Consider the following 24,937-nt stretch of genomic DNA (forward strand, 5'->3'; position numbering starts at 1 on the left):
GGTGGCTGTTAAAAGATCCTGTGGCATTATTTGAAATAGGAGTTTTTTCCCCCAGTGGCCAATCAATTTCCCAATAAAATCGGTCATTCACATCATGGCTGTGGGCCATTGCTGTGTGCAAATGGCTGCCTCATTCACCCACAAAAACAGTCACTCCACTTTACAGACATCCTGTGAAGCACTTCGAGACATCCTCCCGATGCGAAAGGTCCTTTACCAAACACAAGAATTATGGTTATTGTCTTTAACATCCACCTAAACAAAGCAAACAGGGCTTTGGTTTGTCTCATGCAAAGAACGGTAGCTCTGACAATGCACTGTTAGAGTGTTTTATCAAAAAAAAAGTCACTTTGAGAATCCCCTTAATTTCAGTTAGTGGAAATTATTCTAAAAATAGAAGTTACATTTTGTACAACCTAATCAGTAGGGCAAGGCAAATCAGTATTCCGTCACACATTAATAAAGCATGTTTAAGTCAGGTACATTGGCGGGAAAGCCTTCAGTCACTCTGCCCCCAACCTCTGGAATTCCATCCCCCAATCACTCCGCCTCGCCCCCTCATTAGCCTCCTTCAAGTCCCGCCTCAAGACCCTCCTCTTCGACTATGCCATCGGTCACCCCCCTTTTCCCTCCCCTTCCTGACCCCAGCTCAGGTCTGAAATGCTGTACACTGTCCAGCGCCATGGGACGTCCTCCAATTACAAATGTAATCTGTTGTTGTTATTACCAATTTTCAGGTGAATACCTTCTTTTGATGAGTTTATCATTAGAAAAATTGATTTGCTTCAAAGCTTTATGTTCCCCCACCCCAACGGTGCAAACAATAGAATGCAGAAATGCACAAACACAATCTTTTTGCTGGAGCTCGAAGTGCAGAGACAGTTTGAAAGTTAGAGATCAAAACTATGAAAAAGTGAGGAAGAATCAGAGTGTAGCACAGTAAGAGAGAGAGAGAGACACACACACACACACATCGGGGGGGGGGGGGGGGGGGGGAGAAAGAGAAGGGGTGGAATAATGAAATTACACAGCAACAGTGAACTTTGATTATCCAAACTAAATTCCAATTTTTACCAAATGTAGATTTTTTGTGTGATAGTCTTACCCCCTCCCTGCCCCAACCCGATGTTCTTTTATTTTCTGGGACAAAAATAAATTCCAAAATTAGCCTTTGGGTTTTAACTTTTTTCTAATTTGTGAACTTAAACAAATTGTCTAGAAGACATGAAAAGCGCTATATCAAATGCAAGGATTATTACTATTATTATAAATTAACAATCCTTACAAATGACCTAATACAATAAGAGAAACAGAAACAAGGGTTAGATACAAAGCAATACTCAAGACAGGTGTGCTACACATTAACAACCTGCTAACATTTCCAAACAAATACACGACATAAAGCAACATTGGTCAGATCACAGCCTAGGTTGTAATAAAGCTAAGATTGTTATATTCAACTACATATGGGTTAAATTAGACAACAGCAACAACCAACATTGAATGTTCAAATGAGGGAGAAAAAAGATACATGATTCTACAAATACAGAGGTGGGTAAAAATGGAAATTAAAGCCTAAATCATCAACAACAACAAAATTACATTTGTATAGCACCTCTCATGTCAGGAGGACGTCCCAAAATGCTGGATCATTTGCATCTCAATTCAAAGGAAAGAGCTGGTTAAGAGTGCAAATAAATTAGAAAAAACACACCCAAACAAACAAATAATTCAATACAGATTTTTTAAAAATTACATGAAATAATACTGAAGTCCAATCAAAATAAATTCACAATTTCTCAGAATACATTCATAACACTTGTACCAAATTATACAAAATAACTAAACTAATTTAATATCGATCAAAATCTGAAAACATTTGCTTCAGAAATAATACTTAACAAAAGCATGGATAATAATCCCTGCATTTGATGTAGCATCAGTAATGCTAAGATGCATCTTAAAGCACTTCATAAATCACTGCTATAAAGTTTCTTTCAAGTGTACTGACTATTTCTTACCGCTCTGAATATATTTCTCCAACTGCTCTCTGCGCTGTTCGACCTCTGTAGACGTGAGAGTGAAAATCTTTTTAGGAGGAAAGTGCGGAAGTACATGGTTCCCATATTCTTTTCTCAACTGGAAAATAGAAAAAAAACATGCATCCAACAGCTACAGAATCCACTAAGAACTGATGATTTTAAAGCTAGTAAATCATACATTTCAGAATAAAATTTTACAGCACAAAAGGAAACCATATACGTGGAGGATGAACATTTTAAAGAATGAGGGAACACAGAAACAAGACAGTGAAAACAGAAACTGATGGTCCAGCTCCTGGGACAACAAAATTACATTTGTATAATGCCTTTCACGTTGGAGGACCTCCCAAGGTGTTGGACAGTCAGTTTCGGACCCGAGCTGGGGGTCGGGATCAGGGAGGGTAGGAGGGGAAGCAGGGTGATTGAAAGCATGGTTGAAGAGGAGGATCTTGAGATGGGTCTTATCCTCTCCCGCACCAAACTCCGTGACCCCTCTCCCCCGTTCTCGCCCGACTCCATTGGCTCCCTATCCTTCAGAGGATCCAGTTCAAGATCCTGGACTTCACCTACAAAAACCCTCCATGGCCTCGCCCCACCCTACTTCTGCGACCTCCTAACCCCCTACCAACTTGCCCGCTCCCTCTGCTCTTCCCCTTTGTATGCCAGGCCTCTTGAGATAAAGGCCAACATACCATTTGCCTTTTTGATTATGCTTTGCACCTGGAAACTAGTTTTTAGTGATTTGTGGATATAGACACCCAAATCTTTTTGCTCTTTCACAGCTCTTAATTTCTCCCCGTTAAGAAAGTATTCTGCCTATCTTTTTTCGGTCCATAGTAGATTACTTCGCACTTCCCTATATTGAACTCCATCTGCCACAGCTTTGCCCACTCACTTAATCTGTCTAAGATCCTCTATAACTTCCTACTCCCATCTTCACTACTTGCTGAGCCTTCTTTCTTAGTGTCATCCGCAAACTTGGATATAAATCTTTCTATTTCTTCATCCAAGTCATTTATGTATATGGAAAAAACCTGAGGTCCCAGTACAGACCCCTAGGGGACACCACTTGTCACGTCTCCCCTCAATCAGAGAACGTTCCCTTAATCCCTACCCTCTGTTTTCTGCCTCCCAACCAATTGCAAGTCACGTCACAAGGTTACCTTCGATTCCGTGCGATTCTATTTTTGCTAATAATCGTTTGTGTGGAACCTTATCAAATGCCTTCTGAAAGTCCATGTAAACTACATCCATAGACACTCTCTTATCGACCATTTTAGTAGCTTCCTCAAAAAATTCAACTAGATTAGTTAGACACGACCTACCCTTTACAAACCCATGCTGACTCCCTTTGATTAGCTCATACCTCTCCAAATGCTCAGTCACTCTGTCCCTGATGATGGATTCCAGTAATTTCCATACAACTGACGTTAAACTGACAGGTCTGTAATTTCCTGTTTTCTCCCTCCCTTCTTAAATAAAGGGGTGACATTGGCAATTTTCCAATCTAAGGGCACAATTCCCAAATCTAGTGAGCTTTAGAAAATCATGACCAATGCATCTGCAATTTCCTCTCCTATTTCCTTTAATATCCTGGGGTGGAAACTGCCAGGTCCTGGAGATTTGCCTATTTTGAGTCTCATTATTTTCTCCATCACCATTTTTGTTATTTATATTTACTCCCTTTTTGCTCCTTTTATTACTTTCTTTGTCTCCCTTTGTTGCCTTTTGTATTTCTCCCAGGCCTCTGTATTCCCACTATTTTTGCATTTGCGTAAGCTTCTGCTTTTAGCTTGATGGAATCTCTAACCGATTTTGTCCACCATGGTTGTTTAACTACACGATTGGAGACTTTGTATTTTAGGGGTATGTACTTGTTCTGCACAGTATCAAGTACTTTTTTTGAATACTTCCCATTGCTCATCTGTAGGTTTACCCACAAACAATTCAACCCAGTCAATATATTCCTCATCCCATTTAAGTTTGCCTTACTTAAATTTAGCACCTTGGTTTGGGACTTACCCCTTCTCCCTCTCAAATCTAATGTCAAATTCAATCATATTATGAATGTTAATTTAGAAGACGCTTATAAGTATCCACAGGACTGTTCATAGAAAGGGTTACTCCAATCAGGAGAGTTGGGATGAGATTGGATATGATTAATTTTTTTAAACTATAGCATTGGGCCACAATTCTCGAAGCATTCGCATGAAAAGGTTTCACTGTTAACTCACCTGTTCATGCAGTCCATACAGTTGACTGAATCGAACTCGACAGTGCAGTACCCCATTCACGTGGATATTGTAAGCCTGAAACAATGAAACTGCAGTTGTAAAACATCTATATTTGAACATCAATGAAAGTTAAAACTTTAATTCATGTGTCAAATCTGGATATCAGAAGCATCGCATTGAAACAATGTTTTTGGCATAAATGGGACATTCGTCTGAAGTTGTTCCAGTGCTCAAGAGTTAATCTCCAAACACAACTGTTGTCACAATAACTTTATATCCAATATAATAGCTATACAATGCACTGCGGTTTTGTACATCATACCAAACTTATTGACATATCAAATCATAAAATACAGAAGTGTGTTGGCTCTTGTTAGTGATTTCAAACCATCTATGCAGTACATATCAACATCTGGAGCTTGCTTAATATAACTGACCACAGAAATTCATCAGCTCCATTTCTTAAATGCACAAGCCTAAAAAGTCAAGTGTCTCAGACTGCAGCGGAATGGAGACGGAAAAAAACAAATCCCAAATCCCAGCCCCACATTTCAGCGGAGGTCACCAGATCAGGAACATAAACCATAAGATGATTTTTGCTCTTCTTTAGCTAAAGAGTGAAGGCAAAGGGTAACCTTTATTGAGATCAACAAACTGAAACTTTCTGCATCTGCATGGCTCAATTTCACAGTGGACAGCAATTTTATGAACAGCTGTAAGGCAACTTTCAGAAGATTTCTCACCTGACACTCCACCCAGGCAGATGATACATGGGTAGAAATTGTAGTTTATTCTTTGTACAAAATATATATACACAATATACGTGCGAAACCTTAGGCAAGTTTCCTTACTCCATATACCTCTGTTTACCTAACAGTAAGTAGGAACCCTGTTAGTCAATTGGCAGATCGCTTTCCGAAGTGGGGGTAATAATTCCTTCAAAAGAAATGTGGTCACTCAATCCACAACTGTTTGTGGGACACCTCTGTATGCAATTGACTGCCAAGTTTCATCCACAAAATATACAGTCACTATACTTTATAGTATATTCTGTGAAGCGTTTTGAGACGTCTCGAAGACGTGATAAGGCGCTATATCAAATGCAAAGATTATTATTATTTTAGTTTTACCAATCACTTATTCCATGTAATTCGGAACTACATTCTACAGAGCTAGGGAAACAAAGCATGTGGGCCAAAATGCAAACGAAAACATTTTTGCTCGTTTATGAACAAGGAAATAAACCGGATTATACAAGCAAATTTAAAACCTCTAAACACAATTATCTGTCGATCGTCTATATACGAACATCTATATATATTGTATTATATATAAGACATATATACTACTATTATACTAATAAAACGACAATGTGTCTGTGCTTCAAAAAGGATCTCAATAACCGATTGACGCAGAGACATGATATATATTTCATCGGAAAGGTCTTGCACAGCTGGGAGTGACATGGGTATATTTGTTTTTTTCCCCGGGTATCTCCTATCATTCATGAGTTATTTTCAGTTTTGCGTTTTTTGCTTCAGTTACACCCATTGGCCGCCAACTCAAAGTGGCGCTGTGGCATCGTGTGTCACCTACTTATGTCCGCATGCACTGCATGACCTGGTGGTCACGCCGGCTGAATGGGGAGTGGTGGCATCCTGCGTCACAGAGCACTCACGTAGCCAAGTGGTGGGAACAAAATAAAGAACACAGGCAAAGTTACGTTGCGGCCACAACAACAAAATTACACTTTTAAGGCGCTGAGTCCTCCCACTGAGTCCTCCCAAAAGGAGTCCTCCCAGATGAGTATAAGAGGAAATGTCTGTCTGTCCTCTTCACCCTCTACATGCTCTCCCTTGGTGACGTCATCCGCAGACATGGGGTAAATTTCCACATGTATGCGGAGGACACCCAACTCTACCTCTCTGTCTCCACCCTGAACCCCAGGACTACTGGCGTCCTGACCAACTGCCTATCCGACAACTCCCTCTTCACCGGCCTTCCCAACTCTTCCCTTCACAAGCTGCAGATCATCCAAAACTCTGCAGCTCATGTACTCTCACGCCCCAGGCTCCGTGACCCCTTCACTCCCACCCTCGCCCGACTCCACTGGCTCCCCATCCCCCAGCGGATCGAGTTCAAGATCCTCGTCCTCACCTTTAAGGCCATCCATGGCTTTGCCCCCTCCTACCTCTCTGACCTGCTGACTCCCTAATAACCTGCCCCCGCCCTCCGTTCATCATGCTCCGGCCTGCTCCATATCTCCCGCCCGACCCACCCTTCCATTGGTGGCCGGCTTTCAGCCTCTCTGCTCCCACACTCTGGAACTCCATCCCACGGTCCCTTCGCCTCACTTCCTCTCTTGCCTCCTTCAAGGCCGGTCTCAAGACCCTTCTCTTTGATCGTGCCTTTGATCTCCTTCCCACCTCTCTGCCTTCCCTCACCCCTACACCCCCCCTCCCCCATGCTCGGTCCCCAACACCTGACTGTTCAGCACTTTGGGATGTCCTCCCGATGTAAAAGGCGCTCTATAAATGTAATTTTTTTTGTTGTTGTCAATCTACAATCCATATTGGATATTTCGTTGCAAGCATAGCTGCAACGGGTACAGTTAGTACCCGTTACCTAGGCAGGCAATTGCCTTTCCTCATATGGTATGAAGCTCAGTTTAAGGCAAAACAGCTGGGTTGTTTACCATTTTCCTTTTTAAGTGGAGGCATTCTCCTTTAAGATAACTTCTGAGAAATAATTTCTCACATGACCCTTTACCTAGGCAGATGACACATGGGTAGAAATTAAAGTTTGCTCTTCATCTTGAAACAAAATAAAACTGTTACAGCATCAAAAGAATAAGATTAAAGTTTTGGATCTATGTTGAAGTTTAGCTCTGGGTATTATCACAAATCCGATGATTCTACTTAACTGTAGAGATCTATAAAGATATATAGATTAAGTGATAAAACTGAAAGATTGAATTGTATAAATAGTGATTGAAATAATGTTCTAGAATATTGATGTTACTGGGAGGAATGGAGAAAAATGCAGAACGTGGAGAAGATCATGTCATCAATACAATGCTGTAAGAAAAATATCTAAAGCAATAATGCCGTCCTGGGTTAAAACTACACAGTATAACCTTTGACAGTGGATGCTGATCTTAGTTTAACCAATTTAAAAAAAGTTGATCATGGCTGAGTTTAAAGGAGGTCAAAATGATCAAACGGATGGAGCAGATTTGTAACTTATCAAATTAGATCCCAAATTCATTAAACATGAATTATTAAACTGATAAATAAGATGCTGATTCTCAACTTTGTATTTTTTAAGATCCAGAAAAAATGTTCTCCTCCTGTAATTCTGCAGGAGTACATTCGCCTTATTTCTTCACACGTTTATAATGTATAAAGTTGTATTCTATACATCCCATCAAGTAAAATATCGGATATCTCATTGGAACAAATTTACCTGCACCACTCAGCGAACTTTCACATTGAGTGGACTGGTATCTCAGGAAAAATTTGCCCCAGCCAGCCACGTGATAGCAGTTTTGTGGCAAAAATTCTGTGAGTGGAAATTTTAGAACTTGTGCAAGCGAACAGCAGCAAAGTTGCATCCAGTCATTATCCGACAGACATTGTGCTGGGGAACAGCACAATGTGGGACAGCACAATAACTCGTTTTATCTAGGACATTGTTGGCGAGGGCCAGGATAAACTCCTTTCTCTTTCTGAATAGTGCCATCACTTCTGTAATGCTCACTGAATAGGCTGACAGAATCTCGGTTTAAAGTCCCATCTGAAGGTTGGCATCTTCTACAATGAAGTTCACCCCCTGCACAGCACTGTAGTGTAACTTCAGAGTTAACTCAAAGTCCCAACGTGGGGCTTGAATCCACTGCATTCTGTTTCAGAGGCGAGTGTACTGCCAACTGAGCCAGGCTGACACCCGATCATGATTTTCCTCTCGATGAGCCTGGGTACTTTATCAAAATAATAAACAATAGGACCAGGTTTATATCTCAGCCTCGACAGACAATTAAACCCAAGTCAACCTCAAATACTTAAATTCTCAGGTGAATACTTACAATACCAGACTGCTATTCAACCAAACTTTTATTTAAAAATGTTGGGTTTAGAATTTCATGACTGCCACTCAACCTCTACTTAAAATTATACCATAATTGAACGAAGTTTGAAACTGAATTTGCCTTTTTTTAATAAAATGCACTGCATTCTTTATGAAAAACAGAAAGTAAAAATACTACGAGACCAAAAGAAACTCATGTAAACACGTTGGTTTTTAAAAAAATGAATCAAAAGGAGCTTCCCTAAAACCCATTTTACAGTGATTGATTGCAATCAATCACTGTAAAATGTCCTAAAATAATGGAAATCCATTCCAAATGCTAAATAATGTAGAATTCCTGCTGTTCCACTTTCAGACTGGAGGGTAGCATGATCCACACCACAACTTTCTATAAGATGGTTATCAATAGCATGTTTAAAAATCAGAGATTATTATTCCAATGGATGGATGATGTCAACTGAGATGAATTGTCAAATATTTGGAAATAACAATTGACTAATTGTGTGGAGACCCTGGATTCAGTTAAAATCTCATTACCCCTGAAAATAGAAACACATGTGTACTTTAAAAAAAACATATACACAAAACCACTGAAAGGCTGATAAGCTTTAATACTGGGAAACAACCAACTCTCCTGTACTATGTAAAGCTGAAATGGAAAGACTAGAACTAACAAGGTCTCATATGCAACACAAAATCCCAAGATGATATTGGTTTGGCTGCAGTTGTACTGAGATTCCTGTGTTACTGCAAAGCTAAAAACTGGTTTACAGCAATGCAAAATGTGTAGTACAGTACCACTACACTAGACATAGTTAATCAGGAAGTACCATTTTCCAACATTGTTGCTCAATAAATATTCAATTAAGGAACAGTACTATGCCACATGCAACTTACAGAGAAGTAGATTGAGAATTTTAATACTAAATTTATATAAACATCTACAATTAAAATTAAAACAATATAGGAGCACCATCCAATGGTATACGATTTTATGTTTTATATAAGCTCAGTAAAACAAAATTCAGACTGGAATTGACCATGAGTCTAAATTTAGATTAATTTTCCTCTTGATCGTTCAATGTTTCAAACTCTAAATCTATTAACCTAGAATCATTTTAGTTGAATAGGAACTTTTGTTTTATTTAAAACTTACTGTAGCTTCTTGATGCACAACCTGTACTGATAGCCTGTTCCATATGCTCCCCAAAAAAGTCATTGCGAGGCCAATAAAACAGTATGGACACATTTGCAAAAAAAAGGAGCATTTTGCAAATCTTGCGGGAAATTGCGATGGCCTTTGCTAGATTTTGCAGGAAAATTGCGGGGCCATTGCAGGGGTTGATTGGTGCTATTGAAGTACATTTTACTGCTGCATTTTTTCACTTCATTATTGATAAAAACTAAATATAAGGAAATAACACACATTAGATGGTTGCAAAAAAAATTAATTGCTTCTTTAACAAAAACTGAGTGGCCATTTTGGGACACACACCCGGAGACACACACAGATACACACCGGCGGGTGGGGGGGTTGTGCGAGGCCACCGGCGGGTGGGGGTTGCGCGAGGCCACTGGCGGGTGGGGGGGGGGTTGCACGAGGCCACTGGCGGGTGGGGGGGGGTTGCACGAGGCCACCGGCGGGTGGGGGGGCAGAGAACTTGCGTGAGGCTACCGGCGGGTGGGGGGGAGGGGAGTTGCGAGAGGCCACCGGCGGGTGGGGGGTTTGCGTGAGGCTACCGGCGGGTGGGGGGGGTTGCAGACGAATCAGGAGTTGCCCGGCACTGTGACCAACTAGAGACCACATTACAGTATACCTTCCCACGTGGATTGAAGGCGAACCATGAATCTCAGAACCATAAGATTCAAGGTTAAAACCAGGAAAACAAGCAGTTATTTAAGTAGCACCTTTCATGCAGGATTGTGTCTCAAAACGAGAGTACTATACAGAATTGAGAAATTCCAAACATGGGATTGTCATGGCTCGAGTAAAATAGTTTCAAGTTGAGAAGATCCATACATCCACAATCTACCTGTTCAGCTTTCAAGTAATGCATTATCTAATTGGCAAATTAAAATAGTGTCACAAAACACTTGTAGAGAGTAATAGTCCAGCTCCACCTGGAGCTCATCTAATTGCAGCATGAACACATTGCATTAGACCCTATAACTAAATTGAGGTAGCTAAATTACAAGATGTTACAGAAGTTGGAAGTATTCAAGCTGAAGAAGACGACTCATGGGGAGAAATTTTACTCAAGTACAGTATTCAAGAACCTAAACAATATAGACTACAATGCTAATAATGTTGTCTCCTATGACAAGACTTAAACTTGAAATAATCAAGTTGAAAATTTAGATTGAACTACTTTACAAAGAGTGAATATGCAAAGGGGACAAGAGGTAGATTGTGTTAGAAAATTCAAGGGCATTAGATAGCTATTTTGAAAAACAATCAAGCCGTAAGAGTTATCTTCCACCATCCATCACCTCCTCCGTGCACCCCCTCAAGCTCCCTCTATCCTCACATCAAACTCCAAGTGTGAACAGGTCCTAGACTTCTCAAAAGATTGAAAACATACGCTTGGCTGCATCGTTCTCCCCCACCCACCCCATGTCCCCTTCCACCCTACCCAGACCATCCATACCGCCTTCTCCATGGTTCCTGCCTTCAGCTACTCTGCCCTCACCCTTTGGAACTCCATCCTGGAGTCCCTCCGCCTTTCCCGTTCCTTTGCCTCCTTCAAGACCAGTCTCAAGACCCTCCTCTTCGACCGTGCCTTCGATCACCCTCCTTCCCCCCTTGCCCTCCACTCTCCCCGATCCTGACCCCCAGTTTGGGTCCGAAAGACTGATTGTCCAGCGCCTTGGATATTCTCCTGACGTGAAAAAACATAAGAACATAAGAATTAGGAGCAGGAGTAGGCCATTCGGCCCCTCGAGCCTGCCCCGCCATTCAATAAGATCATGGCTGATCTATTCTAACTCTACCTACCCGCCTTATCCCGATATCCCTTTAGCCACAAGAAATCTATTAATCTCAATCTTAAATATGTTCGAGGACTGAGCATCTACAGCCTTTTGGGGTAGAGAATTCCATAAATTCACTACCCACTGAGTGAAGAAGTTTTTCCTCAACTCAGCGCGAAAGGGCTTACCCCTAATTTTAATTCTGTGACCCCTGGTTATAGTTTTTCCAATCAGGGGAAAAAGTTTCCCACTATCTATTCTGTCATGCCCCTTAATAATCTTATGTTTCTATAAGATCAACTCTCATTCTTCTATATTCTAGAGAATATAGGCCTAAATTGCTCAACCTATCCTCATGACTCATCCCCCTCATCCCAGGTACCAACCTGGTGAATCTACGTTGTACCCCTTCCAAGGCGAGTACATCCTTTCTTAAATAAGGAAACCCAAACTGCACACAATACTCCAGGTGCGGTCTCACCAGGGCTCTATACAGTTGCAGCAAGAATTCCCTACTCTTATATTCTAACTCTTTTGTAACAAATGCTAACATATCGTTAGCCTTCCTAATTGTTTGCTATACCTGCAAATTAACTTGTTGTGACTGGTGTACAAGGACACCCAAGTCCCTCTGAACGTTAACACTATCTAGCCTCTCCCCTTCTAAAAAAAATAATCTGCTCTACTGTTTTTGCCACCTAGGTGGCTGACTTCACACTTCCCTGCATTATACTTCATCTGCCACCTATTTGCCCACTCACCTAGACTATCTATATCTCATTGCATTTTTTTAATGTCATCCTCGGTGTTTACTGTCCCTCCTCGTTTAGTGTCGTCCGCGAATTTGGATATATTAAGTTTGATGTCCTCATCTGGATCGTTGATGTAGATTGTAAATAGTTGAGGCCCAGGCACTGATCCTTGAGGCACTCCACTAGTCACATCCCACCAATCTGAGAAGGACCCGTTTATCTCTACTCTTTATTTTCTTCCCGTTAGCCATTCTTCAATCCATGCTAATATATTCTCCTTAATTCCATGGGCCCTAATTGTGTGGATCAACCTTTTAAACAACAACTTGCACTTATATAGCAAATCCCTTCATTCCCTGGCTTCTCCCTACTTCTCCGACCTCCTCACTCGACCACCCGCCACCTCCACTCGACTGGCACTGGTCTCCTGCTTGTCCCTCGCGCTCTCCGCTCTACCATTGGAGGTCATGTATTCAGCCTCTACACCCCAAAATTCTGGAACATTCTCCCTCAATCCCTCCAACTTAACCCCTCCCTCCCCTTTTTCCAAGTCCCACCTGAAAACCTTCCTTTTCAACAGAGTTTATCGTCACCTCCCGCATCCCTCCATCCGTCCCCGGCTTTGAGTCAGGCACCCCCACTGTTAACAATAACGAAATTACATTTATAGAGTGCCTTTCACTTTGGGAGGACGTCACGCGGCGGGGCCCGAGCATGGGGGAGGGGTGGTGTAGGGGTGAGGGAAGGCGGAGAGGTGGGAGGGAAACCAAAGGCACTCTGAGACGCTACCCTGCTAAGAGGGAGCTATGTAAGTGCAAGTTATTGTTGTTGTTGTAATGTGACTTAGTATAATTACGAACTGATCAGGTAGATCTCAATTCTTTGCAAAATTGAAGTTTTCATGAAGAAAGCCTTTTAACCAATTTAACCTCATCCTTTCATACAACATTAAGCTATTTCTTAATCCAATGCAGCATCCTAACTTTAACCACTGTCTAGTTATTTTATACTAAAGCTTTAAACACTTCTAACATTGAAGTCTGTGTTCAATCACTAAGGAATGTGGTAACGCAAAATATTTTGGTACCTTAAAAATGTTTTGTCTTGAAACTGGATGGATTGAGTTAAACAAAATATCAGATGGTTAGTTGTCTGAATAAAGACATAATGAGAAACTTTTACACGAGACACCATGATTGAAGCAGGCAAGCAATACTGTATTGGTTTGAGGTTAAAAAAACGTTTTCCAGTAAACCATCGGCTAGTCTATATCAAAGAACATTGAAATTTAAGTGCAAGGAAAACCTGAAATACAAATGACTTGGCAAATATGATAATTTGCTCTGTCAACACAAAGTTCATCAATGAGAGGCAACACCAAAAACATGGCATTGCAAAATACAAGAGAAGTATTTGGTCTGTGAAAGCTCAAATTACTGAAATACCAACCCTTTATACTTAACCCTTTACAACAACAACAACAAGATTCCATTTATAGAGCGCCTTTCACGTCAGGAGGACGTCCCAAGGCGCTGCACAGTTGGGTCATGACCCGAGCAGGGGGGAAATGGTCAGGGTGAGGGGAGGGAAGGGAGGGAGAGAGGAGGGGGAAATGGTCAGGGTGAGGGGAGGGAAGGGAGGGAGAGAGGAGGGGGGAAATGGTCAGGGTGAGGGGAGGGAAGGGAGGGAGCGAGGAGGAGGAAGAGAGTCGAGAGGGGAGCTGAAGGCACATATTTTACACAAAATATTGGTTGAATCTGTAACTTTCATATCAGATACTATACCAAAAACAGGACAATAATTTAGTTGTCTCAATACAGACAAACTGAATCAACATACTGAATCTAGAAATCTAAACTAAACTCAGTTTTTTCTAAGTACTCCACAAGGTTAATCATTTGGTGCTATCAGTTGCAGCCAACCCACTGATAAGAATTACACAAAAATGCAAAAGATAAAGTACTACACAATTCCAACAAGAAATCCACTGAATGTTCAATTGAACTCTTTGCAATAATAAGTTCATTCATCACATTTCAATTTGTGAGAGATTGCTGAGGCGGATTTCTGGCTGGTTTGCTTACAAAATAATATATAGTGCAGTACTTAAAGCACTTTTCCAAATGAGGTATATATTAAATGCAAGTAATGATGTTCACTATTTTACCTTCTCAGGTCTACAACTTGGGCGTTGGCATGGCTTAGTTGGTAGCATTCTTGCCTAAGTGTTATGGATTCAAGCTCCATGATTGAGCTCACAGTCCAGTGATGAAGCATTGAATTGTCAGAGATGTCATGCTTCGGATGAGATGTTAATCCAAGATTCTGTCTACCTAATCAGGTGGATGTTAAAAATCACAGCTTGAAGAGAAGGGAGTTTCTCCTGGGATCCTCAGATAATCCCTCTCCTCCCACCCATTCAAAAAATACTCAGTTCATTGCTGTTTGTAGGACAATGCTGTGTGCAAAGTGGCTGCTACTTTCACGACAAATACAGTCACTACACTTCACATATAAAATTTAAAGTGTTTTGATTTGTTGATATTATGCAATTAGAAGGGATATTACAGTTTCATTTACCCCAATACTGTCACTATCCCTACTAAGCTGACACATGCGGAAACCCATAATCATACTGAGTGTATCCAAATTAGATAGTGTTGCACGTATGGGTTTTGTTTTGCACATTTTCTCTAATTCCCTCACTCAGGGTGTGACTCATGCTAAAGTATGGCTCCACACTTGCCAGCTGGCTTCTTTTACCTCATCAAAATGGCTGTTTTCATGTATCAGCAAGTGTCAACAAGACGTTTAACTGTAAGAGAGGGTGTGTATATTACATGTGAGCTCAATCCTGCCTCGACTGGCACCTAAACATATTCATTTTCAAGCAGCAGTCTTTCTAGAGATCGGGAATTGGAAGTCGCTGAAAGTTCGTACAAATAAACAGTCGCTTCACTTTACAAAAAAATTCTGTGAAACACTAAGACACTGATGACATGAAAAGGCTTAAGATCAAATGCAAATAATTACCATTTTGCTCTATTAAGTGCCCTACTACTATTTCAACTTTTTTAAAAAAAGAAACACAGTTGGGTTATATTAGATTGCCTACTTTTTCTCAAAATGTACAAGCTTTTTTAAGAACCTCTCAAACTCAAAACTAATGTCTCAATTCCATTAGAACAGACAATGGATAATCTATAGCTGAACTATTTATTGAACCATAGAAATTTACACCACAGAAACAAATTATTCTTCTGTGCTCGCTCTTTTAAAGAGAAACCCTTCTCGTCTCATTTACCTGTACTTTTCTATACTCCTGCAATTCACTCCTTTTAAGATGGTGAAACCTTGGGCAAGTTTCCTTACTCCACACAGAGCCTAATAATAATCCCTCCAAAACAATAATAAATTGGTCATTCTCAATCCACGACTGTTTGTGGGACACTGCTGTGCGCAATTGGCTGCCGTGTTTCGCCCACAAATATACAGACAATTCACTTTACAGTCTATTCTGTGAAGCGCTTTGTGATGTCTAGAAGACATGAAAAGCACTATATCAAATGCAAGGATTATTATTATTATTATCAGGTGACTCAACTTTCTTTGTTTCAATGAAGAATCTAGCTGCACTACTGTGTCAGATAAATGAAAAGGTCAGTGATATTTGAATTTTCAAAGAAAAATCAGAAAATTTAATTTTAGAGATCAAAGTATAAATGTTAAAATAAAATGGGTCAGAATTTAAATATTGCTTTCATAAACATTTACAGTTTTTAATTACAATTTCACAGGATCTAAAATTGAACCATCTATGCATTTTCAGTAGTTTCAATTGTAGGCAATAAAATTACTATTGAAAACCAGTTTGACGACTTGAGAAGTTCCAGTTTGTAACACTAGCATTTAGAATAGCAATTTTCAAACTGTGGTGTGTTTGGGAACTTGTGATTTAGAAGCAGATTGGCTGAAGGAAGATGCATTTTTCCAACTATTCAAGTGTTATTTAAAAAGAGTGAAATGAGCTCAAGTTAACAAAATACCACTCCAACAGTTTGGCATCTAAGACAAAAGTATTATCTAGCTGCTTTGCAATCTTGTCTTTGCGAAGAGCATTTACTACTTTCAGTGGTTTCTTGCATGTACTGAATTGAATGCAAAACACATCACTCTGAACCGATCAAAAATATATTCCAAATATCCACTTGCCATTTTTACCCTATTAACACAATTTCTCTTTATTATCGAACAACAAAAATGGCTATGTTGTTACTTAAACTTCAGGCAATACAATTATTAGAAATGAACTTGTGAAGCTTGTTAATTCCTGGAACATTCATTGCAAAGATCCTAGTTCAAGGTATTTCACTGCAATTCAAGCCTTAAATTCAACACAAGAATTGTGCTGAGATACTTTTACAAAAGTTGCCCTTTAGATTTTGCTCCATTTTCATCTTTTAAACAATGGAATTTTGGATTGCCTGTAATCTTATCAACTGGTTGAATTGGGAAAGTAGATAATGAGCTCCATCTCCCTGCCCACTTCAATTCAAAATATGTAGGTTATCTGCAGATATGAATAGCTGTTTAGGTTTACACAAGAAAGTGCCAGAACAATGTTGACAGGCCAAATGGCATATTCCTGCATTCAACACTTGAAATTCAAAAACCATTTCAATTGTAGAAATACTATAAATATATATTCCTCCATATGCACAGGGACAGTTTTTTTGGTAAGCCAAGTGTCTGACATTCAAAAAATCATCACCAGGCTTGAAAATATTCAACCCAGATACAATATTTAAACCACCTATGCACTGAAATGTCTCTATGTCTCAAAAGAAATACAAACTCTCTTCCTCGATGTACTTACACTACTTATCTATTTCTGTAGATTATAAGGCGCAAGGCTTGGAATCCAGAATGTGCATGAGGGTACCACTGGAGTTTGATTAACTAAAACCATGTGACTTCGCATTGAGAGCATCTGACAAGCTGACACTTCTTGCCCAGCTAGCCCATTCTCCTCGTGAGTGTTTTGGCTTGTAGGGTTAACAGGAGCCAAATGGGAAGAACCCTGCATTCCAGTAACCAGTCAATGCTTCTAGGTTCGCTTATTGTGTTAAAATTTTTTAACATTTATTCAAGCAGAGTTAGGTGGACAATAGCAACAACACAATTGCATTTGTATAGTGCCTTTCATGTCGGGAGGACATCCTAAGGTGCTGGACTGTCACTTTGGACCCGAACTGTGAGTCGGGATTGGGGAGGGTGGAGGGCAGGCATGGGGTAGGAGGGTGACTGAAGGCACGGTCGAAGAAGAGGGTCTTGAGATGGGTCTTGAAATCGGCAAGGGAGGGGGCAAGGCAGAGGTCTTGCAGGATGGAATTCCAGAGAGCAGGGGCAGTGTGGCAGAAGGCCTGCTCGCCAATGGTGGTGCGAACGAGGCGGGGGACATGAAGCAGGCCGGAGCTCGTTGAGTGGAGGGAGCAGGCAGCATGGTAAGGTGTTAGGAGGTTGCAGAAATAGGGGGGAGCAAGACCATGGAGGTGAGGACCAGGATCTTGAACTGTATCCTCTGTGTGATGGGAAGTCAGGCGAGAATGGAGGTGATAGGGTCATGGAGCCTGGTGCGGGTGATGACACAGGCTGCAGAGTTCTGGATGATCTGCAGCCTATGGAGGGAGGAGTTGGGGAGGCCGAAAAGCAAGGAGTTTGCATAGTCAAGCCTCGACGTAATGAAAGCGTGTATGAGGGCTTCGGGGGTCTGAGATGCGAGACAGTAGCAGAGCCGGGCGATGTTGCGGAGGTGGGGGAAGGTAGAGCAGGTCATGGCACAGATGTGGGGTAGAAAGGATAGTTGAAGGTCAAACAAGACACCAAGGTTCTGGACTGGTTTGTAAGGTGGAGTGTGCAACCATGGACAGTGATGCTGTCAGCACCTGAGGTGTGGAGGCGCTGACGAGAGCCAATCAATTTTGTTGACATTCAACTGAAGAAAGTTGGCTCTCATCCAGGACTTGATGTCTGACAAACACTCTGTCAGCACAGCAGTGATCCTGGAGTCAAGGGTGGAGGCAGAGAATACAGTTGGGTGGACATAAAGAATGCAAAGTTTATTATATAGCCAAATGCAGCCAGTGAGTTAGAGCACCTTGTTGCTTCACTAGAGAGTAAAACAATTGTAAGGGAAGATCAATAACAACAACTTGCACTTACGTAGTGCCCTCCAAGCAGGGCAGCATCTCAGAGTGCTTAATAGTGGCAGAGCCGGAATCTGAGCGGGGTGGGGCCCGTAAGCACAGTCGAAGAGAAAAGTTTTCAGGCGGGACTTGGAAAGAGGGGAGAGAAGGGGAAACGCAGAGGGATTGAGAGGGAAGAGCATGTGATCGTTGCTACGACTGTATGCATATCCAAGCAGACAGTTTAAAAGCTCATTGAAGCACTGGGGAATTCAAAAACACAGGATTTCTGAAAGTGGAAACTATATAGATAATCACATTGAGTAATAAGATATTTAGCCCAACTAGTTTATCAATTGTTTATACCCCACACAAGCTCTCCCCCCTCCGACTGTTTATACCCCACACAAGCTCTCCCCCCTCCGACTTCCCTCATACGTTTCTCTATTCCTTTTCCCTCGTGTATGCGTCACATTTTCTGTTAAATACATTGAAGCTTTTTGCAGATAACGATGTTGTGCTGCAGTCATTTGGGGTCGGAAATATTATTACCTTAAATAATTGCAATCATTCCTTGTTTCACAAGAGCCAAAGTCACGTGCGGGGGTGAACTTGTTTGCAGTTGTGAAACATGTCTCAACTTACATGGTCACAAACCGGACTTTTTTTTAAAAAAAACCCAACAGAAACAGTAAAAGCAGTGCGGCATCACCGGGGCCGGATACCTTCAACCAGGACCGCTCGGCAAAAAATGTGATCAGATGCGAATTCAACGGAGTTTCAACGCGAAAAGTGACAGTCCAAATGGCGATCGCCCCCACTCCGCCTCCGGGGCCGCACGTTCCCCCCCACCCACCGCACACCCAGACCCGTCCTCACTTCACCCCCACAGCCCTCACACCGCTCACTCTCAAACCCGGCCATCCCGGGGCCCTCAAACGGCCACTGGGCCCCTCTCTCCCCGGGCCCCTCAAACGGCCACTGGGCCCCTCTCTCCCCGGGCCCCTCAAACGGCCACTGCCCCTCTCTCCCCGGGCCCCTCAAACGGCCACTGCCCCTCTCTCCCCGGGCCCCTCAAACGGCCACTGCCCCTCTCTCCCCGGGCCCCTCAAACGGCCACTGGGCCCCTCAAACGGCCACTGCCCCTCTCTCCCCGGGCCCCTCAAACGGCCACTGGGGCCCCTCGTCGTCGTCCCCCCTCCCCCTCCGGGCCCTTCACTCACCACGTACGTAGAGCCGTTGTCTCCGCTCTGCACCTCGGTCTCGGGGATGGAGAAATGCATGGCGGCCGCCGGCGCCGCACTGACCGCAGAGAGAGAGAGGGCCGCCCGGGGCCCGCGTCTGGCGCTCACTGATGGGGAAAGGAGGGCAGAGGGGGTCTCTGTGTCTGACCCACGGCGGGGGGGGGGCGGTCCGTGACTCTCACTGTCACTCTCGCCCTCTCTCTCCGTCCGTCCGTCCGTCCGTCTCTCAGTGTCTCACAGACTCCCCCACCTATCGCTCTCTGACCCTCAGTCAGTGGGTCACTCTCTGTGTGTGTGTGTGTGTGTGTGTTTCACTCCCCCTCTCAGTCACCTCCTCCCCCTGTCCCCGTGTCTCCGCCTCTCCCTCTCCCGCCCTCACCGCGCGGTGCGTCCAACTCTCTGTGTCTGTGGAAAGTTCCAGACTAAGTTCGAGCAGCGACAACTTCTCGGCCTCGCGCCACCATCTTGACAGAGCAGACTCGGCGCCACCAAAGCGGGAGACCGTGTGGGGGGGGAGGAGCGGAGGGGGAGAAGAGCATCGATCAGCTGCTCTCGTCCGATCGATTCCTCAGAAGGACTAATTGCGTCAGAGATTTTTTGAAAGAAACATTGTCATCATTCATTGGGGGGTTCGTAATTTGGCCCAGTCCCAGCGAGGCTGAGGTAATTCCCCCCTTCCCTCAGACAGCGCGGTGGTTTGCTCCACGTGAGACCATTGAGAGGAAGCTCAGGCGGGACCAAATTTCAGAGAGAGAGGGGGGGGGGGAGAGAATGGGCCAAACTGTTTCTGTAACACATAAACCGCCGCTTTAAATAATACTTTACACGAATTTCCAACACACAAATGCAGACAATATTTCGGATGTTTAGATAAAGTCCAATTCTGATGGGTGGGCGGTTTGCCCCACCGGCCTCCCAGTGCTCTTCTCTCCCTCTCCTCAAGTCGTTGCATCTCCTCTCGATCAACCCCACCGTGTGGGGGCGCCGGGGCCCAATCCCCACCCACAGTTCGGGCCCAAACACTGATTGTCCAGCGCCTTGGGACGTCTTCCCGACGTGAAAGGCGCTATACAAATGTAATTTTGTTGTGTTGTTGAAGACGTGATAAGGCTCTATATCAAATGCAAGGATTATGTTATGATTATAGATCCCCATTTTTTGTGGGGATGGTGATTGGTGTAGTTGGACTCATGAGGAGGAAAAGAAAGACAGGAGATGGAGGAGGAGAAAATCAGGAGTGAAATAAGGAGCAGGAGAAAGAAAGTTTGGTTTCTTTATTGGGTGTACATTTGTGCAACTGTGCTCACAGTTAAAAGAAATGCTGATAATCTTAGAAAAAAAACAGAAAATGCTTAAAGACTGTGGAAAGTTAGTTTTCGTCAGTTGGTTCTGCTGTTCCTCCTGAGTCAGAAGGTTATCGGTTCAAACCACAACTTTGAACTCATAGTTAATGCATTGTTGTGGGTGCGTTAATTGCTGGAAGTGTTTAGTTGCATGCTACTTTCCATACTTTACATTACTCTTTTTTTCATGTGTAATACTATATCATTAGTAGAATTGTCATTTTTGTCGCTCTTTACAAGATTATTTGGATTATTTTAAAGAAATATTTTTGTAGTATTGATACAGTATTAATATTTATTCACTGCTAAATGTTGTGGCAGATATATATATATATATTTTAAACACTGATTACATGTGATTAAAAAAAGGAATTCAAGTATTAAAAGTTGTATGAAGTTTGAAATTTGACAATTCCAATCACTTCAATGAACAAACAATGCATAGAATTTTTAAAAATATTTGAAAAATATTGATTCACAGAAGAAGAATAAAGCTATACGATTTACAATGATTGTGTCTTTGTCTTGATTTTTTGAGGAAAGAATACTGAGAATACTCTGGTCCCAATAATTGGTCTCAGTATGTGTGTGACCCTCCACCCCTCTCTGAACTCACCTCGCAGCTCGGGTGCAAACCTTTCATTGTCCAGCACGTTAGGACATCTTCTTGACACGAAAAGCGCTACATAAATGCAATTTGTTGTTGTGGGTTCAAGTCCCACCTCAGAATTTGGAGATGAAATAGTCCAGGCTGGTATTCAGGTGCAGTGCTGGTGGTATGCTGCATTGTTGCAGGCGCTGTCTTGTGGATGAGGCATTAAATTGAGGTGCCGACTGCCTGTTCAGGTGGTTTGTCGTTAAAAATCACATGTAACTATACGAAGTTTCTCCTGATGTCCTGTCCGACAATCCCCCAAACAAAACTGATCGTTGATTTTGTTGGCCGCTCGCGGGACATGGCCACGCGCAGATTGGCCGCAGGGCTGTACACGGCTGTACATTAGGCGGTCACGTCACAGGATCCCAAGAAGCGTTCGGAGACATCGCCCGGAGGCGAGAAGCCCAATTTCGAGTGCGAGGATCGTTAGGGGTCGAACAATAAAAAAAAACCCGCACGCGCTGTGGTGCGGCTGTGCTGTGTGGAGGCTAAAGTGTGTGTGTGGGTGTGTGTGGGTGGTGGAGGGGGGGAAGAGAGCGATGCACAGAGGTGGCTGTCAGGCTCCTTGGCCGGGAAGCTTCGCGCAGGCGCAGGGCCACACAGCCCACGAGAATGTCAGGAGCGGACGGAGCGCGTGCGAACAGCGCGAGCGGCGGCGGCGGCGGCGGCGCGGCTCCGGGTGAGGTTCTGACTGACCGCGCGGCTCGCGGGGCGGAGGGGGGGGGGGGCGGCCTCACTGCTCGGTGCACATCCTCCTCCTCCACCCCCGGCCCGGCCCGGCCCGGCCGTGGGGCAGCCGCCGCCTGGCTCAGGCTGCCCGCTGCATCGCCGGAAGTTGATGCAATCCCCACCATGCTGGAGGGGGTGTGTGTGTGCGTGTGTGTGTGTGTGTGTGTCGGGTGGGGGTTGTTTGACTGGATTTTCCTTTGCACGAACACATCAAACCCCCACAGGTTTTATTTGCAAAACCGAGGCCTTTATTGTTGAGGTAGTTTTCAACGAGCGTCGCCGTGCGAGGAGCAGACCTCCCACCCCACTCACTGTTCGTGTGCATCGTTTTCCACCCTCCTCTTGTTGTTGTTGTGGCTCATTGCTCAGGTTCCTGCTCTGCAGCGCGAGTCGGGACAGACATCCAGTTTTACTGCATTCATATTGATGTTTTTTTTTAAAAAAAATGTCCCTGTCCAATTGCCATGTTAACCCGCAGGCCGGCCATTGGTTCTCTGGGCAAGGTCAGCGTGTGGCCCCTTTGACCCTTTCACCTATGGCTCTCAGCAAATTGTTAACCCCCACATATGTTTCTGAATTCCCATTGAAACGCGCTTGTCCGGGGCTCGGTGCTGACCTCTCTCATTTTATTGCTTTCTATCAAACTAAGACCAGGGTATTATTGCGAGAAGTTAAGGCATAGTTAATTGTTTGGTCCTACAGAATTAATGCCATTGTTTTTGAGATAATTAATATGCAATTGTATAATCTTAACCTACTATGCAGTTTGGAATCCTAATGTGCATCTGTATGTTTCCATTTTAGGTGGTGATGTGAAAGAAATTACTCAACTAAGGGTAGGTTTTGATGTGTTTTTTTAATTTTTGCTTGCATTGTTGCTGGTGCACACAAAGCCTGTTTTTAGGCCCTTTGTTTCTTTCAATTGAAAAGAAGCTCAGTGTTTTAAATCATTTTTTTTATTATTTGACTCGACACCAGCTTGTCACTCTGACATTAAAAGTCATCGTATCACACTTCATCACATGCTGCTTATGTTCTTACACACTTCTTGCTCCTACCATCCACAAGCTGCAACCCATTCAAACTCTGCATCTTCAGCCACACCATACATCCATCATCTCAGTCCTTGCCAGTCTCCACTGTATCAGTTTCAAGATCCTCACCCATAAATCCACTGACTCCCTGGCAACTGGTAATCTCCTCATATCTTATTGTTCTGTTTGCCCCATCCGCTCAGCTATCTCAGGCTTGCTGCACATCTCCGCCCTCTCCACACAGCTGGGTCTTCAGTTCCTATCTGCTAACCTTTGAAACTAGCTTTCTCTACAACTCCACATTGCCTCCTCTCTATCTTTAAATCCTGCATGAATTCCCATCTCTCCAACTATGGCAGTATCCAACTTCATTCCTAATAAAATGCTCTGAGATGTTACCCTATGTGAAAGGGGCTATATAAATGCAAGTTATTGTTGGTACCACTGGACCCAGCATGAGCACAATAGTGTTGTTTTAACACATTCAATATTTAGCAACTGTTAACCTCTAAATTATGTCGTGTCCATACTTTTCTCTTTTTGCATATATATCCCAATTAAGAAGATTGCCTTATTCACAGTATTTGTTTTAAAACACGTGAATATGCAGTTGACTTTTCTTACTGTTGGTATTGCAATGTAGTGTCAGTTTAGACTGAGAGCTCAGTTCCTCACATGGTGTTTGAAGCCACAACTTTCTGTCTCAGAATTGATTGTTACCAACTGTGACAAGCTGACATCTTGGAAAGTTTAGAGCATCTCCTTTCTATAAAGTGATCCTTTTCTATTTTATCCAGCCATTTGATGTCGTGCCTGCCATGTCAGGCACCAAAGTTCTCACTGACATATTATTTTCAATTTGGTTTCCTGACTGTTATCATTAGGCTGGCATGCTTCATAGTAACATCCTGTTGTCCAATTTTTTGTATTTTTGAAATTTGCATAGATTTATGCCTAGAAACAGGCCATTTGGCCTAATTCTTCCGTACTGTTATTTATACTCCAATGAGTCCAATTGCGCTAGAAGATTGTAACATGGTATATTTTAAGAGAAAACGATAACGCAGGAAAGTACTGCGAATTGTTTTAACATGGGTTGAAAAAAAACAAAAATGATTAACAGGAAGAAACAGCTAAAATATTTAGTGAGCAGATAAGAATATAATGCAAGTAGAAAATGGTTTTATTTTTGTTTGTTCGCTTATCAGGTAGTTACATAAGTGGCGACCGTTTTAATCAAATAGGTCCGGAATTACCCAGTTTCTAGTCCCTGATTTTAAATGGGAGCTGTGCTTTTCTGATATGGTATGTACAATGTATAGTGGTCTTCATTATAGGGTAAATGTGGTTATAGCTGCACTGTGGAGCCACATTCAATGCACACATGCGTAGCCAGTCCACTCACTGACATTTCGGTTGCTATTGTCGTCACTTTGTTGTGCAAAGCAGAATGATCGTTTTTACGTTATTTTAGTTCTTTTTTTAAAAAAACTTCTGGATTATTAGGTTCCCACCAAAGTCTGTTCCTTCTTTGCGCATATGCAGCAAACAATGAATAAAATTAGCCATAATCCGATGACCTGGATTTTGGCTTTTTTTTCTTTTAGCACAGGAATCAGTATCACTCTCCTGGTTGAATGGTTGCCTGAACTTCCCATCA

At 42.7% G+C, this 24,937-nt stretch overlaps 2 protein-coding genes across 4 annotated transcripts in view; one reads left to right on the forward strand and one right to left on the reverse strand.

Annotated features, from left to right (window-relative positions):
* Window positions 1-19,633, reverse strand: part of snx17 (sorting nexin 17) — a 42,392-nt gene extending 22,759 nt beyond the window's left edge. For both annotated transcript variants that reach the window (XM_042332982.1, XM_007892980.2), the window contains exons 1-3: window positions 19,493-19,633; window positions 4,277-4,351; window positions 2,022-2,139 (exon numbers count right to left, since the gene is read on the reverse strand). In XM_042332982.1, coding sequence (XP_042188916.1) covers window positions 2,022-2,139; window positions 4,277-4,351; window positions 19,493-19,552 — 253 coding nt within the window. In that variant the 5' untranslated portion in view covers window positions 19,553-19,633. The remainder of the gene's footprint in view (window positions 1-2,021; window positions 2,140-4,276; window positions 4,352-19,492) is intronic.
* Window positions 19,634-22,023: 2,390 nt separating this feature from the next.
* Window positions 22,024-24,937, forward strand: part of eif2b4 (eukaryotic translation initiation factor 2B, subunit 4 delta) — a 40,698-nt gene continuing 37,784 nt past the window's right edge. Inside the window, exons 1-2 of one of the 2 annotated variants that reach the window (XM_007892978.2) lie at window positions 22,024-22,193; window positions 23,048-23,079. In XM_007892978.2, the coding sequence (XP_007891169.1) occupies window positions 22,127-22,193; window positions 23,048-23,079 (99 nt within the window). In that variant the 5' untranslated portion in view covers window positions 22,024-22,126. Of the gene's footprint in view, window positions 22,194-22,590; window positions 22,747-23,047; window positions 23,080-24,937 lie in introns of those variants that run through there. The other variant, XM_007892979.2, reaches the window with a different exon arrangement.

This window comes from Callorhinchus milii, unplaced genomic scaffold (genome assembly GCF_018977255.1).
Source record: "Callorhinchus milii isolate IMCB2004 unplaced genomic scaffold, IMCB_Cmil_1.0 Scaffold3, whole genome shotgun sequence".
NCBI lineage: Eukaryota > Metazoa > Chordata > Chondrichthyes > Chimaeriformes > Callorhinchidae > Callorhinchus > Callorhinchus milii.